The sequence below is a fragment of the Staurois parvus genome, unplaced genomic scaffold, assembly GCF_062004578.1.
Source record: "Staurois parvus isolate SC_StPar_1 unplaced genomic scaffold, SC_StPar_1.0 ptg000512l, whole genome shotgun sequence".
Taxonomy (NCBI): Eukaryota; Metazoa; Chordata; class Amphibia; order Anura; family Ranidae; genus Staurois; species Staurois parvus.
In genome coordinates this window covers 1,055,974-1,079,619 of record NW_028318308.1, presented here as the reverse complement: position 1 = coordinate 1,079,619, position 23,646 = coordinate 1,055,974, and the positions used below count along the sequence as shown (strand labels likewise).

The 23,646-nt window shown below is 47.1% G+C and overlaps 1 protein-coding gene across 1 annotated transcript; it reads left to right on the top strand.

Moving 5' to 3' along the window:
• The first annotated feature begins 329 nt into the window (after positions 1 to 329).
• On the top strand, positions 330 to 6,084 carry LOC149451884 (nuclear factor 7, ovary-like). Its single transcript, XM_089690041.1, has 2 exons — positions 330 to 516; positions 3,506 to 6,084. The coding sequence occupies exon 2, from the start codon at positions 3,581 to 3,583 to the stop codon at positions 4,889 to 4,891; it is 1,311 nt and encodes a 436-aa protein (XP_089546167.1). The 5' UTR covers positions 330 to 516; positions 3,506 to 3,580; the 3' UTR covers positions 4,892 to 6,084.
• The last annotated feature ends 17,562 nt before the right edge of the window (positions 6,085 to 23,646 follow it).

Here is a 23,646-nt window from a genome sequence, read left to right as displayed (position 1 = left end):
GCCTCTGAAACTGTGAGAGGTGGTGAGGAAAGGATATGAGGAAATATGCCCGTTGCGGGTGCAATGCTGCCCAGGCTCCTGCAACCAAAAATAATACATTCACTTTTTTTTCTGCAAAACTATCAGAACTTAATATTTTTTCTGCAAAGGTGAACTTATCCTTTAAATGTCAATTGTCTTTGTTTCTAATAGGTGTTTCAGTCATATTTCAGGTTGTCAGTAAAAAATGTGCCCTGACTGGAAATGTTTCCATGTTTTCTCTTTTGAAAAAGTTGCAACGGGTTGACAACTCTACGTGTATAATTGTAGAAGGGCGGAGTCACGATGCAGCCGAAAAAAGCATAACTTTTAGAGAATAAAGTTTCCTTTTTCTGGTTTTCATGAACATTCTTCCGTGGTCCATCCACGAGAAGGATCCTTTACCCTGAGCACTGCGGGGATTACAGCAACTGCTGCAGCACCAGTGATCTGCAACACAGACCGGCCGACTCCATTAACCCCGACGTGGCCTTCTAGGTAAGTCTGCTGACAGCTGATTGTTATCCCGCTCTATATCCAATGTGCTTCGAAATGACTATAACCATTTGAAGACCCGCCATTTTCTGGGACGTTTTGTTTACAAGTTTAAATCCATATTTTTTTGCTAGAAATTTACTTATAATCTCCAAACATTATTATATTATATATGTATATATATCAACATACAGTATCTCATGGAAGTGAGTCCACCCCTCCCCCAGACTGTATACAATATATATATATATATATATATATATATATATCCAGTATCTCATGGAAGTGAGTCCACCCCTCCCCCAGACTGTATACAATATATATATATATCCAGTATCTCTCAGAAGTGAGTCCCCCCTCACATTTTTGTAAATATTTGATTCTCTCTTTCCATGTGACAACACTGAAGAAATGACACTTTGCTACAATGTGACGTAGTCAATGTACAGCTGGTATAACATGACATGTAAATTTTTTGTCCCCTCAAAATAACTCAACACACCGCCATTAATGTCTAAACCAGCACATTTACATATACAAGCTGTATAGAGTCGATTCATCAGAAAATGTTTAGTGAGAACAGCTTTGGATACAAGTTTCATAGCTTCAGTATAAACTGGTCACTGCAACGACCAATATTCAGTTTTGAAAGTCTTAGGTTGTCAGTTCTGACATCTTAGTCTTCACACACGTTTTCCTTTCATGGCAGGTTCCCATATAACTGGGAATGTCTTATAACTAGAAAAGTGCTGGAGTTAAAGGGGAACTATCAAGATAGAAACAGGGGCAGACTGACCATTGGGGAACTCGGGCAGTGCCCGAGGGCCCGGGGTCAGTAGGGGGACCCATGAGATATCCCTGGTACCTTTCATATGCTTTTTTGGGTGTGGTTTGAGTGTGGGCGAGGACATGGGGGCCCCATGATCCCCTATTGCCCGGGGGCCCCATGAGTTGTCAGTCTGCCCCATGGATAGAAAGAAGGTAGACTCCTGGGGTCATCATCCTGATACTGGTTTCCCTACGTACTGAGCCACTGACCTTCTACAGGTATGAAGGACGGAATTCTGATATCTTGGTCCTTGCTGAGAATTGATAAAGGCTCCTTCCCCATTCTCTATTATAGACCACCAAGCCTAACTTTGGCCCAGTAGTTTTTATTTTTAAGAGCAATTCTGTGCAATAAGGAAATGCAATGAGTGAGCTAGTTGTGGTATTAAATAAACACTGCAACTGTAGCTTGCTATGGAGGCACCTGCTGCTCCGTGTGTCCATTCCGTGACTCAGCCCTGCCCCCCTCTCTTCTCATTGGCTCACTGGCTGTGGTTGATGGTGGTGGGAGACAATGGCTCCCACTTCTGTCTCAGCCGGCGAGAAGGGGGAGTCCTGGGATAGCCGAGACTCCAGTGAACATTGTTGGATAGAGGAGGCTTAGGTGAGTATTAGGGTGGATGCTGCACACAGAAGGTTTTTACCTTCATGCATAGAACGTATAGAACGTATGAAGGTATAAAACCTGGAGCCTTTAGAACCACTTTAATATGCATCTGTATAAAAGCCTGTAAGAATATTTCAGGGAGCACCTCACAGGGTTAGTTGTAGGGCAGCAGGATTGTAGATCCTTGGTCTGTGCTGTGTAATTTCCTCTATCACCAATCAGTGTGATGTGTGAATCTGATTGGTGGTTGAGACCATCAGGCTTTCTGTATGTGGGATTCAACATGGAGTCTGCAGAGGGAGTTCATGCGTTACAAGAAGGCGCATTCAAGGATCACCAGATTACTAAACAAAAAGGACTGTGGAAGATGAAGTCAAGAACAAAAAACAAACAAGCAATTCCCAGCATGCACCTTATCCATCAGCAAAGAATGCCGGACTAATCTACTTCTCTTTCATCACAGGGTCCTTCATTGTACAAATTTTCAAATGTATGTTTAGACTACAAAGGCATTCCAGTTACATGTGATTCTACTTCATGTAGGTCTCAGCAGTGGGACATACACTCACCGGCCACTTTATTAGATACAATGGCTTGGTAACACAAATTGCTAATCAGCCAATCACATGGCAGCAACTCAATGCATTTAGGCATCTAGATGTAGTGAAGACGACTTGCTGAAGTTCAAACCGAGCATCAGAATGGGGAAGAAATGGGATTTACGTGACTTTGAATGTGACATGGTTGTTAATTCCAGACAGGCCGGTCTGAGTATTTCAAAAACTGCTGATCTACTGGGATTTTCACACACAACCATCTCTAGGGTTTACAGAGAATGGTCCAAAAAAGAGAAAATATCCAGTGAGCAGCAGTTGTGTGGAGGAGAATGCCTTGTTGAGGTCAGAGGAGAATGCGCAGACTGGTTGCTGTGACATTCGGATGGTAGGGTCAGAATTTGGCATAAACAACATGGAAGCATGGATCCATCCTGCCTTGTATGATGGGTTCAGGCTGGTGGTGTCATGGTGTGGCAGGAATTTCCTTGGCACTAGCAAGGTGGACATAATAAAATGGCTGGTGAGTGTATACTGTATACATGAATTGATTTAAGGACAAACTTACCTGAGAGTCAATCACTTATCTTCCCATATGAAAGCAGTTTTACTGATTGGTCCTCCACTGTCATGGGGGCAGGGATGGGGAGAGACCTCAGCCCTCTGTAAGCTCTGACTAGATTGACTCAAAGCTTACACAAGGTTTCCTTTTCTTAGTTCTCAGCAACCATATACAGAGTGATAGAGGAGCAAAAGGTAAGGTACATATGTGATATTTGGGAGAGTGGACGTGAGGTTTACTTGTTGATCTGCCCCAAATGACACAGGACAGGTTCACTTTAAACTGATAAAGCAGCTGCCTAGTACAGCGATGACTGAGTCAGCACAGGATGGGGGACACAACTGTGATTGACTGACACCTGACTGTGGAAGAATGTCATGTTTATGTAACGTATGTCCTGTAAGAACAGCCAATCATGGATTCATCTTTTTCTGATTTCAGCAATGTCCAAAGGTCCATGAAAGAGAAAGTCTTTAATATTCTCGCAGATTATCTCTCCCTCTTCTGTGGTCAGCGATGGCGTCTGCTGCTCTGAGAACTGAGCTGGAATGTTTCCTCTGTAAGAACATTTTTGCAGATCCTGTAATGCTGAGATGTGGACACAACTTCTGCCGGGACTGTATTGACCGTGTGCTGGATACACAGGAGGGGATTGGAGGATATTCCTGTCCTGAATGCAAAACAAAGTTCAGGGGTCGTCCTGCACTGCAGAGGAACAAGAAACTGCGAAACATAGCGGAGAGTTTCCAGTATTCTCTGCCAGATCAGAAGAAGTCCAGAGTCTTCTACAAGGTGGAAAAACTGAACGTGGCTTCTGGGAAGAAGAAGAAGAAGAAGAATAAACTGAGGGATGTCCTGCATAAACTTCTGACACAGAGAGAGGAGATGGAGGAAAGAGTCCAGAGTCTGCAGGAACACCGGAGAAAAGTAGAAGAAGAAGAAGCTGGTGACACCAAGAGAGTCATTGCCCTGTTTAGAAATCTCCAGAGGTGGCTGGAAGACCTGGAGAAGAGAGTCCTGAGGGAAATCTCCGGGAGGGCAGAGCGGGTCTCCATCTCCATCCGGGATCTGGAGATAAAGAAGGAGGAGCTGTCCAGGAAGATGCGTGACATTGAGGAGATGTGTAACATGACGGATCCACTGACTGTCCTACAGGAATTAGACACAGGTGACTTGTGTGATACTGAGGATGGAGATAATGAGGACAGAGAGAGACATGAGGAACTCCTCCATGATGGAGGGGGGCTGGATATGGCTGAAATCTTAAAAGAGGTAAATATAGCCTTCTATATACTGAAACCTGCAGACATATTACTGGATGTGAACACAGCTGGTAATAAGCTACATATATCAGTTGACGGGAAAACTGCGTCCTGGTCAGATAGAAACCAGAATCGCCCAGAAACACCAGAGAGACTTACAGATCATCTTCAGGTATTGAGCAGGCAACGTTTCTCATCAGGTCAACACTACTGGGAAGTGAATGTGGAGGGATCAGATTGGTGGAGAGTTGGAATGTGTTACCCCAGTATGGACAGGAAAGTTTTGCAGGCAGGATTAGGAAGGAATGACAAGTCCTGGGGTTTGCTGAGGTCTAGAAATCAGTATTCTGTGAGACATGACGGTAAAGAGATCGCCTTATCTACAAACATCCCCAGTACCAGAGTCAGGATATATCTGGATTATGAGGCCGGGCGGATCTCCTTCTATGATCTGTGTGACCCGATCCGACACCTCCACACCTTCACCACCACCTTCACTGAGCCCCTCCATGCCGGGATAGGTGTAGTGAGAGGTTGTATAAAGATCTGTGGGGGAAAGTCCTGAGATGTGAGAACTCCGCCCAGAAACTGGTGACATCACAGGAACGGAGGATAGAATTGTTAATTGTAGAGCCAATACTTGAAGATAGTGGTAACTTTCACCACTTCCTGTCCAGCCCATGTACATAAACGGACGGAAGGGAGCAGTGCGAAGCGGTTGCCATTTATAAATGTCCCCACATTAACTGCCTGTGCGCGCTCCCTAGGAGGACACAGCGGAACACCAATCGCTGTACGGGACCTCTGTGTGAGGTCCCAATTCATGTGTTCACTGATTGGCCAATCAGTGATCACATCAATAGTAGCAAACACAATGTCACTTCTGACATCATTGCTTACTACGTGTGAAATCTGTGAATGATCACAGAGGTCACATGGTACAGGACTATTCACAACAGCCTTGTACCATGTGACAAGCTGTGACCAATCACAGCTCTCACAGTATTTCTCAATGGCTGCAGGAATGAAGCCAGAGAGAAGGAGAAATCATTGCAATCAGTGTAAAAAAAGAAAAAAAAAAATCTTCATCACCCCCCAGAAGTAGTACAGTGTCACTATGGTGCCACTACTGCTAGGGTGACGATATGTTAACAATAAATAAATAATATATTTTTTTTAAAAATTGAAAAATTATAATTTTTGGTTATAAACTAATTTGGGTTATTTTTTTTTAATTAAAAATATAACTGAATACATTGTGGCTAAGATTTATGAAGAAAAATTATTCATTTGCAAAATGTTATAAGAAAAACACTTTTTTAAAACATTTTTGGACATTTTCATTTATATAGCAAAAAAAATACAAATCCAAGCGGTGAACAAGTACCACCAAAATAAAGCTTTATCTGTCTCAAAAAAAGCTAAAACATTCATATGGGTACAGTGTTGCATGACCGCGCAATTGTCATTCAAAGTGTGATAGGGCTGAAAGCTGAAAATTGGCCTGGACAGGAAGGGGGGGGGGATTGTCCGGACTGGAAGGGGTTAAATATCACAATTCATTAAATAGACACGATCATAACTACAGAGTATGCCGGACTTTCCAAGAACAGTCACCAGATTTAGAGATTTGTCTCTGGAAATGACTATAATCAGATTCACAATTACGTTTATTTTTATTAATATATTTGCAAAATTATCAATTTTTATTATCTATTAGTACAATTTTAGTGCAATAATAAAAGGTGATGGATCTTTTGTTCTTCATTGTTCTGTATTTTTCGGTGTATGTATGTAATCGATGCTCGAACATTACAAGCGTACAGTGTAAGAGGACTTTCTGCACATCACCTTCCATCGGACGCCAGCAAGATCTCATGTGCCAGATGCCATTTTCATACAGCCATATTCATGAGCCACAAGATGGGATCGCTGATCAGTTTGGACAGATTTAGTCTGTTAAGGTGGGAATACACGACTATAAAATCGACCGATCGGTCATCCGACCACCGAGAGGCGTTCGTTGTTTGGTCAAAATCGTGGCCCACATTAACCAATCTAAAAAAATTGTTCATCGGGGAATACGTAGTGTTGATGCCTTCTGTACAAGTGGAAGTGATGTGGTGTGCATGTGACCTTGTAGCCACGCCCTTCCGGCCAGAGCGAGCGATATACACAACAATTACCAGCAATGAGTATAATATCATTTATCACATGATCTATATACATAATGAGTGATACATAATATATAATCTGCAGAATTCTGGCTTCATGATCTCATTAGGCCGATCTACTTTTAACATTTGGATTTTTTGTTTGTGTTTAAAAAGATTCCTCGGACATAAACATCCGGGTCATCTTCTGCTTTCGATCATGCATGATATTGCTCCCGCATTCACTAAATCCGCTCCCCCCGGGCCCCGCATTCACTGTATCTGCTCTCCCCGGACCCGGCATTCACTATATCCGCTCCCCCCGGACCCCGCATTCGCTATATCCTCTCTCCCCGGACCCCGCATTCACTAAATCCGCTCCCCCCGGACCCCGCATTCACTGTATCCGCTCTCCCCGGACCCCGCATTCACTATATCCGCTCTCCCCGGACCCCGCATTCACTAAATCCGCTCCCCCCGGACCCCGCATTCACTGTATCCGCTCTCCCCGGACCCCGCATTCACTGTATCCGCTCTCCCCGGACCCCGCATTCACTGTATCCGCTCTCCCCGGACCCCGCATTCACTGTATCCGCTCCCCCCGGACCCCGCATTCACTGTATCCGCTCTCCCCGGACCCCGCATTCACTAAATCCGCTCCCCCCGGACCCCGCATTCACTGTATCCGCTCTCCCCGGACCCCGCATTCACTGTATCCGCTCTCCCCGGACCCCGCATTCACTATATCCGCTCTCCCCGGACCCCGCAGTCGCTATATCCGCTCTCCCCGGACCCCGCACTCGCTATATCCGCTCTCCCAGGACCCCGCACTCGCTATATCCGCTCTCCCCGGACCCCGCATTCACTATATCCGCTCTCCCCGGACCCCGCATTCACTATATCCGCTCTCCCCGGACCCCGCATTCACTATATCCGCTCTCCCCGGACCCCGCATTCACTATATCCGCTCTCTCCGGACCCCTCATTCACTGTATCCGCTCTCCCCGGACCCCGCATTCACTGTATCCGCTCTCCCCGGACCCCGCATTCACTGTATCCGCTCTCCCCGGACCCCGCATTCACTACATCCGCTCTCCCCGGACCCCGCACTCACTGTATCCGCTCTCCCCGGACCCCGCACTCACTATATCCGCTCTCCCCGGACCCCGCATTCACTATATCCGCTCTCCCCGGACCCCGCATTCACTATATCCGCTCTCCCCGGACCCCGCATTCACTATATCCGCTCTCCCGGACACGGCATTCACTATATCCGCTCTCTCCGGACCCCTCATTCACTATATCCGCTCTCCCCGGACCCCGCATTCACTGTATCCGCTCTCCCCGGACCCCGCATTCACTGTATCCGCTCTCCCCGGACCCCGCATTCACTATATCCGCTCTCTCCGGACCCCTCATTCACTATATCCGCTCTCCCCGGACCCCGCATTCACTATATCCGCTCTCCCCGGACCCCTCATTCACTATATCCGCTCTCCCCGGACCCCGCAGTCGCTATATCCGCTCTCCCCGGACCCCGCAGTCGCTATATCCGCCCTCCCCGGACCCCGCACTCGCTATATCCGCTCTCCCCGGACCCCGCACTCGCTATATCCGCCCTCCCCGGACCCCGCACTCGCTATATCCGCCCTCCCCGGACCCCGCACTCGCTATATCCGCTCTCCCCGGACCCCGCATTCACTATATCCGCTCTCCCCGGACCCCGCATTCACTATATCCACTCTCCCCAGATCCCGCATTCACTATATCCGCTCTCCCCGGACCCCGCATTCACTATATCCGCTCTCCCCGGACCCCGCATTCACTATATCCGCTCTCCCCGGACCCCGCATTCACTATATCCGCTCTCCCCGGACCCCGCATTCACTATATCCGCTCTCCCCGGACCCCGCATTCACTATATCCGCTCTCCCCGGACCCCGCATTCACTATATCCGCTCTCCCCGGACCCCGCGTTCACTATATCCGCTCTCCCCGGACCCCGCATTTACTATATCCACTCTCCCCGGACCCCGCATTCATTATATCCGCTCTCCCCGGACCCCGCATTCACTATATCCGCTCTCCCACAGAACATGGAATTTTTTAAATAAATATAAACTGCTAAATACATTTCCTCATCAGCAGTATATAGCAGTCTTGTGACTTCTATCAGTATCCAGCTGAGTACTGGTTAAAGCTTGTAGGAGGAGTTTTCATTCTCCTCTCACTGCCCTATGAGATTGCAGGACCCCTGACCCTCTGTCTAGAGAGTGCTGATTGGTCCTGTGCTGATAACATGCACCCTCCCAGGAAAAAGAAAAAAACTCTCTATCAATACACCAAACTGAGCATGTGCAGAGTGCCCCCCAAGGCTGTGTTATATCAGGAGATGAAATGGGGACTGCAGAAGTAATGGAGGATCAGAGAAGACAGGATCAAACATCCTTATACCACAATGCAGAGGATTAACCCCTTAGGCTCCACAGTGAGTATAACCAGCATGCTGTACTGCATCTACAGACCGATTGTACGGTTGGGGGTTTAGGAACACTTTAAGTCCCGTCTATGATGGTATTGGGTCTGAGGAGTGATGTAAGCCTCCCATGACTTCTAATTAAGCCCCATTGCCATCTCATAAGCCTTCTAGCAGAGCCTCTGACAGGCTGTAAGGTATGCTCACTATAATTGGGGGTCATGAACCTCCAGAGCCAGAGACTTAAGGAAGCCCTGTTGTAAAATACCATGGAAACATCCCTTGGTCTGGTGTAGCTGATCATAAATCTTCCCTGTAGGTAAAAGGAGTATCTCCTAAACGTGCATATGTATGAGGAACAATGAGGAACGACCTGTAGTGTGCATGCAAGCAGCTCACCTTAAGCTGGCCTCGTGTCCCCCAAGGTGGTTGAGAGCGGGCCTCGTGTCCCCCAAGGCGGTGGAGAGCGGGCCTCGTGTCCCCCAAGGTGGTGGAGAGCGGGCCTCGTGTCCCCCAAGGCGGTGGAGAGCAGACCTCGTGTCCCCCAAGGCGGTGGAGAGCGGACCTCGTGTCCCCCAAGTCGGTGGAGAGCGGACCTCGTGTCCCCCAAGGTGGTGGAGAGCGGGCCTCGTGTCCCCCAAGGCAGTGGAGAGCGGGCCTCGTGTCCCCCAATGTGGTGGAGAGTGGGCCTTGTGTCACCCAAGGCGGTGGAGAGCAGACCTCGTGTCCCCCAAGGCGGTGGAGAGCGGACCTCGTGTCCCCCAAGTCGGTGGAGAGCGGACCTCGTGTCCCCCAAGGTGGTGGAGAGTGGGCCTCGTGTCCCCCAAGGCAGTGGAGAGCGGGCCTCGTGTCCCCCAATGTGGTGGAGAGTGGGCCTTGTGTCCCCCAAGGCGGTGGAGAGCGGGCCTCGTGTCCCCCAAGGCGGTGGAGAGCGGGCCACTGCTTGTGTCCCCCAAGGCGGTGGAGAGCGGGCCACTGCTTGTGTCCCCCAAGGCGGTCGAGTGCAGGCCACTCCTTGTGTCACCCAAGGCGGTGAAGAAGAAACCATAAGCTGGAAACCGGAAGTCAGAAACCAGAAGTCGGCTTCACAACAAGGCTTGCAGCACAAGTGTAACGGAAATCGATCCCCGGGGCCTAGAGATCGCATTGCAAGCCACCTCCTCCATCTGTGCTCGCCACAAAGGGATTTCCCCTCGCATTTGGCGAGCAGAAATTTCAAGCCCTGTATTAGTGATTATGTCATAAGGAATATATTTTCCTCTTGAAATTTCTTGTAACTGTGAAAAGCAACATAGAGGATATTTGTGGTTTCTGCTCAGACTGTCACCTGCTAAATTACAACAGACCCTTGTGACAGGAAATGTGGGGGGGGAGTCAGAGCTTAGCTCAACTCTGCAAACTAAAACCTTACATATTTAAGGGGAACTCTGCACTATCTGGGTGCTACCACATTGGTTCATATTAAAGGGGAACTCTGCCATTACTGTCTCAATATCAGTGCCCATCAGAGCTGCCTTTCAGTGCCAACCATCATTGCCAGTCAGTTCCACCTATCAGTGCCAGTCAGTGATGCCTGTCTGTGCCAGTCAGTACTGCCTAACAGTGCCCATCAGTGCTACCTATCAGTGCCCATCACTGCCACCTAATAGTTCCAAGTAATAGCACCAATCGGTGCCACCTATCAGTGCCACCTATCAGTGCCATATATGAGTGCTGTCTTTCAGTGCCATCAGTGATGCCTGTGAATGCCCATCAGTGCCACTTACCAGTACCTCATATCAGTGCCGCCTATCAGTGCCCATCAGTGCAGCCTATCAGTGCCCATCACTACAGCCTCATTAGCGTCCATCAGTGCAGCCTATCATTGCCCATCACTGCAGCCTCATTAGTGCACATCAGTGAAGGAGAAAAATTACTCATTTACAAAATTTATAACAGAAACTAAGAAAAAACTTTTTTTTAAAAAACATTTTCATTCTTTTTTAGTTTGTTTAGCAAAAAAAAAAAAAACAACAACCCCGGAGGTGATTAAATACCACCAAAAGAAAGCTCTATATGTCTAAAAAAAATGATGAAAATGTCATATGGGTACAGTGTTGCATGACCGCACCAGGGGCGGACTGACCATTTAGACACTCGGACATTGCCCGAGGGCCCGGGGTCAGTAGGGGGCCCCATGAGATGCCCCTGGTACCTTTCATAGGCCTTTTTGGGTGTGGTTTGAGTGTAGGCGAGGACATGGGAGCCCCATGATTTCCTATTGCCTGGGGGCCCCATGAGTTGTCAGTTCGCCCCTGGAACTCGCAATTGTCATTCAAACTGCGACAGTGCTGAAAGCTGTAAATTGTCCTGGGCAGGAGGGCGGTAAAAGTGCCCGGTAGAGAAGGGGTTAAGACACTTGGAGACGATCTCCACCTCTGGGCGGATTATTCATGATCCTGATTTGGCAGAATTCATTCGATTAAAATGACATTTTTACTCAGGCTTCTTTATTATATTAGGACAATTGTTGTCCCTGAGAATGGAACTACAACGCTCACCAACTGATGACCTCCGCTTTGTTTGGGGAAATGGCAGACCCCGTATGCACAAAACTAACATTTTATACCTCGAAACCACGAGGTGGGCTTGGCCTTCCTAATTTATGCGCCTATTTTCAAGCTGCGCAGATTGCTCAAGTCACCTTCATTACCGCTAAGGGGCCCGCACCCCTTTGGGTCTCCATTGAAGCCCTCTCCTGCAATCCTTTCCCTATTGGGTCACTATTATGGCTTCCTACCTGCTTACACCCTCCTATACTATGCCCATCTCCAGGGCCGGGGATAAGGGGGTACCACCAGTCCTCCTGTATGGGGCCCAGGCCAGCAGAAGAGCCCAGGCAGATGGGGAATCGGATGGGGGCAGGGAGAGTGATTGACACAGCAGGGGGGGAATTACTGGAACCAATCCCCTGTATAGCTCTCTCTGCAGAGCTGAAAGTTGGCTTCTTCTCCTCCCCCTCTGGCTGGCTTTCAGCTGCTGCAGAGAATCAGACAGGGAAATGGTTACAGTAATTGCCCCCACCCCGGTACACCCATCACCCTCCCTGTACACCATACATTTCACCCTACTGCCCCCTCCCCTGTAATGTTGCCGGCTTCCTTCCTCTCATTCCCACTGGCAGCTGCAAGCATACAATAGGATCCTTCAGGATGGAGAGTGGGGGAAGGGTCTGGTAAATAAGTCCCATTTACCAGCCCCTTCCTTTCCTGAAGGAACACAAAGAGTGATCGGTACCAATTAATAACTGTTCATTCATAATTGAAGCATATTAAACAGTGTTTTATTGTGGTAATAGAGGGGAGGGCTTGTCAGGTTGGCTGTATGAGGCACCGTGGCTTGGGGGCCCTTTTCTATTTGGCTGTATTGGGCCCTGTGGCTTGAGGGGCCCTGTCAGGTGGGCTGTATGGGGCCCCGTGGCTTGGGGGGCCCTGTCAGGTTGGCTGTATGGGGCCCCATGGCTTGGGGGGCCCTGTCAGGTTGGCTATATGGGGCCCAAAATGGTCATCAGATTTACTCCCCGCAATTCTTAAGGATAAACTACGGATGTCCTCGAATGAACTCTTTAGATATAACCATGCAGGGCTTGTTTACACCAGCAGTGTTGGACAGCATTGCCAAACCACCTACCATTGGAAGAAGATGGCAATTTGCCTTCTGCCTTATGGATCTACTTCACAATTAGTTCATCTAGTTTGACCAAGAAGGAACTGCTAGTTTCCCTGCAGGAACAAATTGGATCGTGCTTTGCTGGTTTCTTTGCCTTCCTCTGGATCAACTGTGGGTGTAGGATTGTACGGTGTTTTTTATGGTTGCACTGGATGGTATTTTGTCTTTTTTTCAGCCAGACTAACTATATAGCTGTATAAAACATTGTGTCTTTCATACGGTCCAAACTTAATTTGCTAACTAGTCCCCTCACTCTCACACCTTTTGAACTTTCTTGCCAATCCCGGAACTTTGCGAGGGGGCGGGTGTCTGCACTATATGCTTCCCTCACTGATCCGACTTCAAAGCTTCCTTACACGTCTCCATGGGAAAGGGACCTGAACCTTGCTTTCGAATTGTCAGAGGAGAAGCAATATCTTGCCACTCAATCTGAAGCACGGGTGTCAAACTCGAGGCCCTCCAGCTGTTGCCAAACTACAAGTCCCATGAGGCATTGCAAGATGGACAGTTACAAACGTGACTCCCAAAAGGGCAGAGGCATGATGGGACTTGTAGTTTCACAACAGCTGAAGGGCCGCCAGTTTGACATCCCTGATCTAAAGTGTTGATTAATACGGCTTTGATAGAGGCCAATTATAAAATGTTATTAAGGTGGCACTTGATCCCTTCCCAGGTTGCAAAATTGCACCCGTCCGCATCCCCCACCTATTTCCAGCATTGCGGCCAGGTAGGAACTATGTGCCATATATGGTGGCAGCACCCTATTGTATAAAGATGGTCCTCCTGCTACCTCCCTACCTGCAATGACCCCCAAAAAACAAAAGTGGCCGCAAACACCTAACCATATTCCAAAAATAGTGAAAACCAAAAAAGGGGTGAAAGGGTGCTGAGCTACTTAGTGAATGAACAGTAGAAACATAAATACATTATACTGAATACAGATATGGCCCTCATCCAAGTGTACACATAACATATCCAAAATACATGCGAATGGGTGCAAAAGAATGAGAAATGACAATAACCGCAGCACAAAAACTATAAAGTGCTGGTGACAAAAGTGAATAGAGCAATAATGATAATGTGTATGGTGTAATAAAAGTGACTCAGTCCCCCCAAAAAAAAATCAATAAGTGACTCAGTATCCCAAAAAAATCAATAAAATCAATAAGTGACACAGTCCCCCAAAAAATCAATAAGTGACTCAGTCCCCCCAAAAAAATCAATAAAATCAATAAGTACAGTCCCCAAAAAAAATATATTATGATTATTATTAAATTATATATATATATATACAGTTGTGGCCAAAATTATTCAACCCCCACTGAAATTGAGTGTTTTGGCCAGTTTGACATTGCTTTTGATCATTCAGTCATCTTGCTTACATTTACATTAAAGAGGCACTTGTAGGTCAGACAAATATAACATAACAGTTATAATGAAATAACCACAAATGTCTTTTCTGTGCTCACAGCATTATCAGTTTTATTCAACCCCCAAGTGACATTCAATCTTAGTACTTAGTACAGCATCCTTTTACAGTTATAACAGCTTTTAAACGTGAAGCATAGCTTGACACAAGTGTCTTGCAGCGATCTACGGGTATCTTCGCCCATTCTTCATGGGCAAAGGCCTCCAGTTCAGTCACATTCTTAGGCTTGCGCACTGCAACTGCTTTCTTTAAGTCCCACCAGAGGTTCTCAATCGGATTTAAGTCTGGTGACTGCGATGGCCACTCCAAAATGTTCCAGCCTTTCCTCTGCAACCATGCTCTAGTGGACTTGGAGGTATGCTTGGGATCATTGTCCTGTTGAAAGGTCCAACGTCTCCCAAGCCTCAGGTGTGTGACGGACTGCATCACGTTTCCATCCAATATCTCCTGGTACTGAAGAGAATTCATGGTACCTTGCACACGCTGAAGCTTCCCTGTACCTGCAGAAGCAAAACAGCCCCAAAGCATGATTGACCCTCCACCATGCTTCACAGTAGGCAAGGTGTTCTTTTCATCATAGGCCTTGTTCTTCCTCCTCCAAACATAGCGTTGATCCATGGGCCCAAACAGTTCTAATTTTGTTTCATCAGTCCACAGAACACTATCCCACAACTTTTGTGGTTTGTCCACATGGCTTTTGGCATACTGCAGTCGACTCTTCTTATTCTTTGGAGACAGCAAGGGGGTACGCCTGGGAGTTCTGGCACGGAGGCCTTCATTACGCAGTGTGCGTCTTATTGTCTGGGCTGAAACTTCTGTACCCACATCTGACAAATCTTTTCTCAGTTCCTCAGCAGTCACACGGGGACTTCTCTCCACTCTACGCTTCAGGTAGCGCACAGCAGTCGAAGTCAGCATCTTCTTTCTGCCACGACCAGGTAGCGTTTCAACAGTGCCCTTTGCCTTGAATTTGCGAATGATGCTTCCTAAGGTGTCTCTTGGTATGTTTAACATCTTTGCAATCTTCTTATAGCCATTGCCCTTCCTGTGAAGAGAAATCACCTCTTCTCTTGTCTTCCTGGACCATTCTCTTGCCTTCACCATGTTTGTAACCACACCAGTAAATGTCTAGAAGGAGCTGAGTATCACAGTCATTTTAAAGCTGCCTAATTGGTGCTTATTATGCTTGATTGCTGCTCGGTGACATCCACAGGTGTTTTCAATACCTGATGGAAAGCACCTGTATGAACCTCTGTTCTTCAGAGTGGTAGTCTTTAAGGGGTTGAATAATTGTGGCAATGAAGAAACCACATAAGAACCATTTACTACTGTATTACATAAACAATTGATGTCATTTTAGTTGCATTTGGGTAGTTACAACGTCCTTGTAGGATTTGATTCTGAATACAATTCCAAATGTACACTATAGTCCCTAAACCCCTTTACAGCATTGGGGGTTGAATAATTTTGGCCACAACTGTATATATATATATATATATAGCAGTCCCAAAAACTCAGGAAAAACCACAGTAAATCTTCGGTGCACGCCGTGAAATATCCAGTGCGGCAAACGTATACGAAAAAATCCTCCACCGGCCAGTGTGCACGCTCACCTTTAAAATTCAACCCACAAGGAGTCACAGAGCATAGAGAACCTGAAATGATGATTCCAAGAACTTGGTCCTCGATAGCAATCAGAGAGTGAAAGGTCCCCTCCAATGGGGCTGACAAACACTCACAGGCATGCTCCAGAAATGGCCGCAGGCCTCGGTCCTCTCCAGTGCCTGATAGTGGCAGGAGACTTTCATTGCTGTATGGACCCCTTGATGGAAGCCTCATCATGTGTGTGGAGAGAGGGAGGGAATATCGTTCTGTCCGGAGATATCTCTCCAACGTTCTGTTATCCCCACAAGACTTGTGTTCAGGACTGGTGAACCTCCTGCTGTTACTTCAGATACCACCGTAATAAAATGTTATTATGGTGGTATTGGGTCCCTTCCCTGGTTGCAAAAATGCACCCGTCCACATTATTATTATTATACAGGATTTATATAGCGCCAACGGATTGCTCAGCGCTTAACATTATAGTGAGAGACAATACAGTAACAATATAACTCAATACAAGAGGGATTCGAGGGCCCTGCTCCTTGGAGCTTACAATCTAGGAGGGAGGGGTTAATGGTACAAAAGGAAGTAACTGTGGGGGATAGACTGGTAGGAGGAGTAGAAGATTCCAGTATTAGCAGAGGGCAGGATAGACTTCCCCGAAGAGATCGGTTTTCAGAGATCGCCTAAAAGTAGGTAGAGTAGGTGATAGTCTGATAGATTGGGGTAAGGAGGTCCAGAGGATGGGTGACGCCCTGGAGAAGTCTTGGAGATGAGCATGGGAGGAGGAGATAAGGGAGCTAGAGAGAAGGAGGACTTGCGAGGAGTGGAGAGTATGGTTTGGGTGATATTTAGAGACAAGATCGGTGATGTAATTTGGGGCAGAGTTGTGGATGGCTTTATACGTCATTGTTATTGTTTTGAATTTTATCTGTTGGGCAACTGGGAGCCAGTGGAGGGATTGGCAGAGAGGGGTGGAGGACACTGAGTGGAGGTCAGTGGAGGGATTGGCAGAGAGGGGTGGACGACACTAAGTGGAGGTCAGTGGAGGGATTGGCAGAGAGGGGTGGAGTACACTGAGTGGAGGCCAGTAGAGGGGTTGGCAGAGAGGGGTGGAGGACACTGAGCGGAGGCCAGTGGAGGGGTTGGCAGAGATGGCTGGAGGACACTGAGTGGAGGCCAGTGGAGGGGTTGGCAGAGACGGCTGGAGGACACTGAGTGGAAGCCAGTGGAGGGATTGGCAGAGAGGGGTGGAGGACACTGAGTGGAGGCCAGTGGAGGGATTGGCAGAGAGGGGTGGAGGACACTGAGTGGAGGCCAGTGGAGGGATTGGCAGAGAGGGGTGGAGGACACTGAGCGGAGGCCAGTGGAGGGGTTGGCAGAGAGGGGTGGAGGACACTGAATGGAGGCCAGTGGAGAGATTGGCAGAGAGGGATGGCAGATACAGAAAGGTTAGTAAGGTGGATGAGTCTGGCAGCAGCATTCATAATAGACTGAAGAGGGGATAGCCTGCGAAGAGGTAGGCAAAAGAGGAGGGAGTTACAATAGTCAAGGCGAGATATAATAAGGGAGTGAATAAGTTGCTTATTGGTTTCCGGGGTTAGGAACGGTCATATCTTGGAGATGTTGCGGAGGTTGGAGGTGTTGCGGAGGTTGGAGATGTTGCAGAGGTGAAGTCTACAAGATTTTGTCAGCGATTGGATTTGGGGCTGGAAGGACAGATGGGAGTCTAGGATTACACCTAGTACCCTGGCATGAGGAGAGGGACTGATGGTAGTGTTGTTGATCTTGATGGAGAAGTCGGAGGAGGGGCACGGGCTGGGGGGAATACTAGGAGCTCCGTTTTGGAAAGATTGAGTTTGAGGAAGTGGAGTGACATCCATGCCGATATGTCACTTAGTAGGTTAGTAATGCAAGAGGAGACTGAAGGGGTGAGGTGAGGAGGAGACTAAAGGGGTGAGGTGAGGAGGAGACTGAAGGGGTGAGGTGAGGAGGAGACTGAAGGGGTGAGGTGAGGAGGAGATTGAAGGGGTGAGGTGAGGAGAAGACTGAAGGGGTGAGGTGAGGAGGAGACTGAAGGAGTGAGGTGTGGAGGAGACTGAAGGGGTGAGGTGTGGAGGAGACTGAAGGGGTGAGGTGAGGAGGAGACTGAAGGGGTGAGGTGAGGAGGAGATTGAAGGGGTGAGGTGAGGAGAAGACTGAAGGGGTGAGGTGTGGAGGAGACTGAAGGGGTGAGGTGTGGAGGAGACTGAAGGGGTGAGGCGTGGAGGAGACTGAAGGGGTGAGGCGAGGGGTAGAAAGAGAGATTTGTGTGTCATCAGCATAGAGATGGTACTTAAAGCCATGGGAGTTTATAAAGTGACCAAGGAGGGAGGTGTAGATGGAGAAGAGAAGGGGTCCAAGGACAGAACCTTGGGGGACCCCAACAGAGAGAGGGAGTGAAGAGGAGGCAGCGTTATAGGTAACACTGAAGGAGCGCTGCGATAGGTAGGAGGAGAACCAGGATAGATGGTGAGGTGTGGAGGAGACTGAAGGGGTGAGGTGAGGAGGAGACTGAAGGAGTGAGGTGAGGAGGAGACTGAAGGGGTGAGGTGAGGAGGAGATTGAAGGGGTGAGGTGAGGAGGAGACTGAAGGGGTGAGGTGTGGAGGAGACTGAAGGGGTGAGGTGTGGAGGAGACTGAAGGGGTGAGGCATGGAGGAGACTGAAGGGGTGAGGCGAGGGGTAGAAAGAGAGATTTGTGTGTCATCAGCATAGAGATGGTACTTAAAGCCATGGGAGTTTATAAAGTGACAAAGGAAGGAGGTGTAGATGGAGAAGAGAAGGGGTCCAAGGACAGAACCTTGGGGGACCCCAACAGAGAGAGGGAGTAAAGAGGAGGCAGCGTTATAGGTAACACTGAAGGAGCGCTGCGATAGGAAGGAGGAGAACCAGGATAGAGCGGAGTCTCTGAGGCCAAGAAAGTGGAGTTTTTTTAGGTGGATGGGATGGTCAACCGTATCAAAAGCCGCAGAGAGGTCAAGTAGTAAAAGTATAGAATAGTGGCCATTTTCCGTGTTTCCGGATCGCGGCCACGTGGGAACTATGTGCCATATATGGTGGCAGTGCCCTATTGTGGCCAGGTTCTGGATTCGAATATTTACCTTGATCTACTCAGCAGGGCCGGGGATAAGGGGGCCCCACAAGTGCTCCTGTATGGGGCCCAGGTAGCTGGTTGAATCAGATGTGGACAGAGAGGGTGGCTTCTTCTCCTCTCCCTCCCGTTGACTGTCAGCTACTGCAGAGAGAGCCATACAGGGGATCAACTCCAGTAATTGCCCCCCCCGATGCACCCACCACCCACTCTGTGCACCATATGTTTCCCTCTGCTGCCCAGGCCCCCCCGTGTGCCCCCACAGTGCTGCCGGATTCCCTCCTCTCCTTTTCATCAGCAGCTGCATGCACACAATAGGATCCTTCAGGATGGAGAGTGGGGGAAGGGTCCAGCAAATATGTCACATTTACCAGTCCCTTCCTTCTCGGATGAACAAAATGAGTGATTGGTAACAATCACTCACGGTGTTCATTCATAACTGTGTTTTTTTTGGTGCAGGGGTCCTGTCAGGTTTGCTGTATGGGCCCCCATGGTTTCTATCAGCAGCCCTGCTACTCAGTGACGGGAGTGAATATTCGCAGACGCCCCAAAACCACTTTATTCCATACATTCCCTGACAATGTTCCCAGAGGGTCTGTGCGCCGACTTACATATCTGCTCCTAGCGGCACGAATGACTACAGCCACATATTGGGAGCAGCCGATGGTTCCTCTTCAGTATGTTCAAACCAAACTTAACTGGATTGTGGTTAACGATGGACTCGCCTGCATTCTTCACCATACTACCCAGAAATTCCACAAAATCATGGCATCTGGTATATTTCAGTTCCCCAATAGATCCCAGTGTGACCCCTCTTCTGGTTCCTCACATTTTGTTCTTCCTTCTTTCCTTTTTCTCTTCTTTTTCTCCCCTCGTTAACTTAATTTGGTGATTTTAAAAGATTTGTAGGGCCCGTTGAAGCCCTGAAGCTGCCTCTATTCTCAGACCTGTGGTAAATAGGGGTTCAATGTGACCCCCCACATGGAAGGAAAATATATTTGAAATAATACAATATTGGCCATGTTAAATATATATATATATATATAAAAAAAAAATATATATATATATATACACACACACACACACACGTACATACACACACACATGTTGTGGCAGTGCGGTTTCCTGCCACGGTCGAAATCAAGCCTTTAATCCTGGATTCTCAACCAGGCAGGTTGAGGAGCTCCAGAGGGTTTATGTAACGCAGAGGAAACTGGCTTTTCAGTTTCCTCATTTATTCATAAAGTCTGTTTTGGGATCTGGAGCCGGGAGATTTCAAAGAGATCTGGGAGGGATGAAATCTCTAATCCGGGGTCCGTGTTTTGAGAGCAGCCAGCGTGCTGATTGCACAGGTGTGTGCAGGCCTTTTCATAGACGCCTAACCATAATTCTGGGCTCCACCCCACCAGACAGGAGGGCTCCACCCCGGCAGACAGGAGTCAGGAGGGCTTCACCAAGGAGAGGTGGAAGCCAGACTAGCTGTGTGCGAGAGGTCAGCTGTGTGCGAGAGGTCAGCTGTGTGCAGAGAGGTCAGCTGTGTGCAGAGAGGTCAGCTGTGTGCGAGAGGTCAGCTGTGTGCAGAGAGGTCAGCTGTGTGCAGAGAGGACAGCTGTGTGCGAGAGGTCAGCTGTGTGCAGAGAGGACAGCTGTGTGCAGAGAGGTCAGCTGTGTGCAGAGAGGTCAGCTGTGTGCAGAGAGGACAGCTGTGTGCGAGAGGTCAGCTGTGTGCGAGAGGTCAGCTGTGTGCGAGAGGTCAGCTGCGTGCGAGAGGTCAGCTGCGTGCGAGAGGTCAGCTGCGTGCGAGAGGTCAGCTGCGTGCTAGAGGTCAGCTGCGTGCTAGAGGTCAGCTGCGTGCTAGAGGTCAGCTGTGTGCTAGAGCCATATTTTGGAAAGAGTCTGTAGGAGACCGACATAAAACTGTGTACAAGCCAGGAGGCTGAATTTTCATTTGCATGTGTTTGATGGTGGATACCCCTGCGTGGGAAGCTTTATGGAACAAATTACTTTACATAAAAGTGGGCTAAAAAGGCCTTAAAAAAGAAAGCGAGTTGCTGTGTGCGTTTAACAAAGCTTTACCATTTGAAGCGAGTTCCCTCTCTCTCTCTGTACACATACATACATACATACATACATACACACACATATTCAAATATACTGTATGTCTTTAAAAATACATTTAATCTACATTTTTGGAATGCATTTACAAAAATATTTAAAAAAAAAAATTGTTAAAATGACTTTTTTTATATGTTAAAAAAAAATCTAAAGAATATATTTAAAAAATATATATTTTAAAAAATATTTGTCATGTATTTTGTAATATATAAAAAAAATGTGCTCTATATATATATGTGTATAGTTTATAAGTTTACGAAAACAAAGACTTTAGAAGAACGAGAAGTTATTTCTGCCATCCCACAAGAGTTCCTGCAAAGATCAGTTGATGCGATTCCCGATCGGCTTCAGAAGCTGCAGGCGAATGCTGGTGCACATATCAAATTTTAAATAAAGCTCCATGTTATGTGTTCTCATATTCTTTTTTTGTAAAAATGATTAAAAATAAATTATAAGATCTTTAATATAAGGAGTTACTTTTCAATCACTATACATATATATATTGTGGGAACTCGCTTCAAAATGGTAGAGCTTTTCTTGTTAAAGCACACAGCAACTCACTTCTTTAACCCCTTCCAGACCGGACACTTTCCCCCCCTTCCTGTCCAGGGCAATTTTCAGCTTTCAGCGCTATCACACTTTGAATGACAATTGCGCAGTCATGCAACACTGTACCCAAATTAATTTTTTACCATTTTTTTGAGACAGATAAAGCTTTATTTTGGTGGTATTTATTCACCGCTGGGATTTTTATTTTTTTTGCTATGTAAATGAAAAAGTCCAAAAATTTTGAACAAAAGTGTTTTTTTTATAAAATTTTGCAAATAAATAATATTTCATCATAAATCTTTGCCAAAATGTATTCCGTTATCTTTTTAGTAAAAAAAAAAAAAAATAGTTTATAACCAAAAATTATAATTTTTAAACTTTTTTTTTACATTTTTATTTTTTTTTTTATATTATTATTATTATTATTTTTACATACTGTCACCCTAGCAGTAGTGTCACCATGGTGACACTGTACTACTTGTGGGGGGTGATGAAGATTTTTTTTTTTTTTTTACACTGATTGCTTTTACACCCATATAGGATGTAAGAGGAATCATTTCTCTTTCTCTCTGTGTGCATTCCTGCAGTCATTGAGAAGTACTGAGTGAGCTGTGATTGGTTAGAGCTTGTCACATGGTACAAGGCTGTTGTGAATAGCCTTGTACCATGTGACCTCTGTGATCATTCACAGATTTCACACGTAGTAAGCAATGATGTCACAAGTGACATCTTGCTTACTACTTTGCATGTGATCACTGATTGGCCAATCAGTGATCACATGATCGGGACCTTGTACAGAGGTCCCGTCCGACGATCGGTGTTTCACTGTGTCCGGAGGACACAGCGGGCACCGGATCGCGGTGCTGCGCGCTCCCAGGGAGCGCGCACAAGTAGGGTGCGGGGAGGCCGTTCATAAATGGCCACCCGACCCTGTACTGCCACCGTCCGGCCGTTTATATGCAACGACCGGTCGGGAAGTGGTTAAGGGCCTTTTTGCCCAATTTTATTTAAAAGAAAAAAAGTTCTATAAACAAAAATGCTTCCCACACAGAGGTATCCACCATCAAGCAAATTAAACAGTATTCAGCCTCCTGGCTTGTATGCAGTTTTAATTCTGTCTCCTGCAGACTCTTCCCAAAATATGGCTCTCGCACACAGCTTCCACCTGACTCCAAGGCAGAGACCTCCTGTCTGCCAGGGTGGAGCCCTCCTGACTCCTGTCTGCCGGGGTGGAGCCCTCCCTGACTCCTGTCTGCCGGGGTGGAGCCCTCCCTGACTCCTGTCTGCCGGGGTGGAGCCCTCCCTGACTCCTGTCTGCCGGGGTGGAGCCCTCCCTGACTCCTGTCTGCCGGGGTGGAGCCCTCCCTGACTCCTGTCTGCCGAGGTGGAGCCCAGAACCATGGTTAGGCGTCTACAAAAAGCCCTGCACCCACCTGTACAATCAGTGTGCTGGGGATTCTCGGACCCCGGATTGGAGATTTCATCCCTCCCAGATCTCTTTGAAATCTCCAGGCTCCAGATCCCAAAACAGACTTAATGAATAAATAAGGAAACCAAAAAGCCAGTTTCCTCTGCGATACATCAACTCTCTGGAGCCCCTCAACCTGCCTGGTTGAGAATCCAGGGTTTTCAGCTTGATTTTGACCATGGCAGGACACCGCACTGCCACAATATATATATATATATTTTTTTTATATATATATATTTTGAAATATATTGAATAAGGCCAAAATTGTATTATTTCAAATATATGTCAATATATTTGGGAAGAAATTTTAAAAAATATATTTCAAATATATTTTTCTTCCATTTGGGCCACCCCACTCTCCACCCCTCCCCCCACACATTTGTTTTTTTTTTCTTCATGTGTGCGACATATGATCTAATCCTATTCATGGTAACGTTTGGTTACTTAGGTGGTTTTCACTACTTGGGGATTACAATCTGTTCGATCTCCTGGGTTTTGAACCTGTTTTATCAGTTTATTAAGATAAAAGAATTATATAGAATACAGAAAATTATGAATATTGTCTTAGAATACTCCGCATATGTTTGAGCTGCTCATTGGGAAATACTCTTCACCATCTGGTTGTTTTTGTATCGTGACCCCATATCTCGTTTGCTTTCCCTGAGATTAAATGTTTATTGGAGAC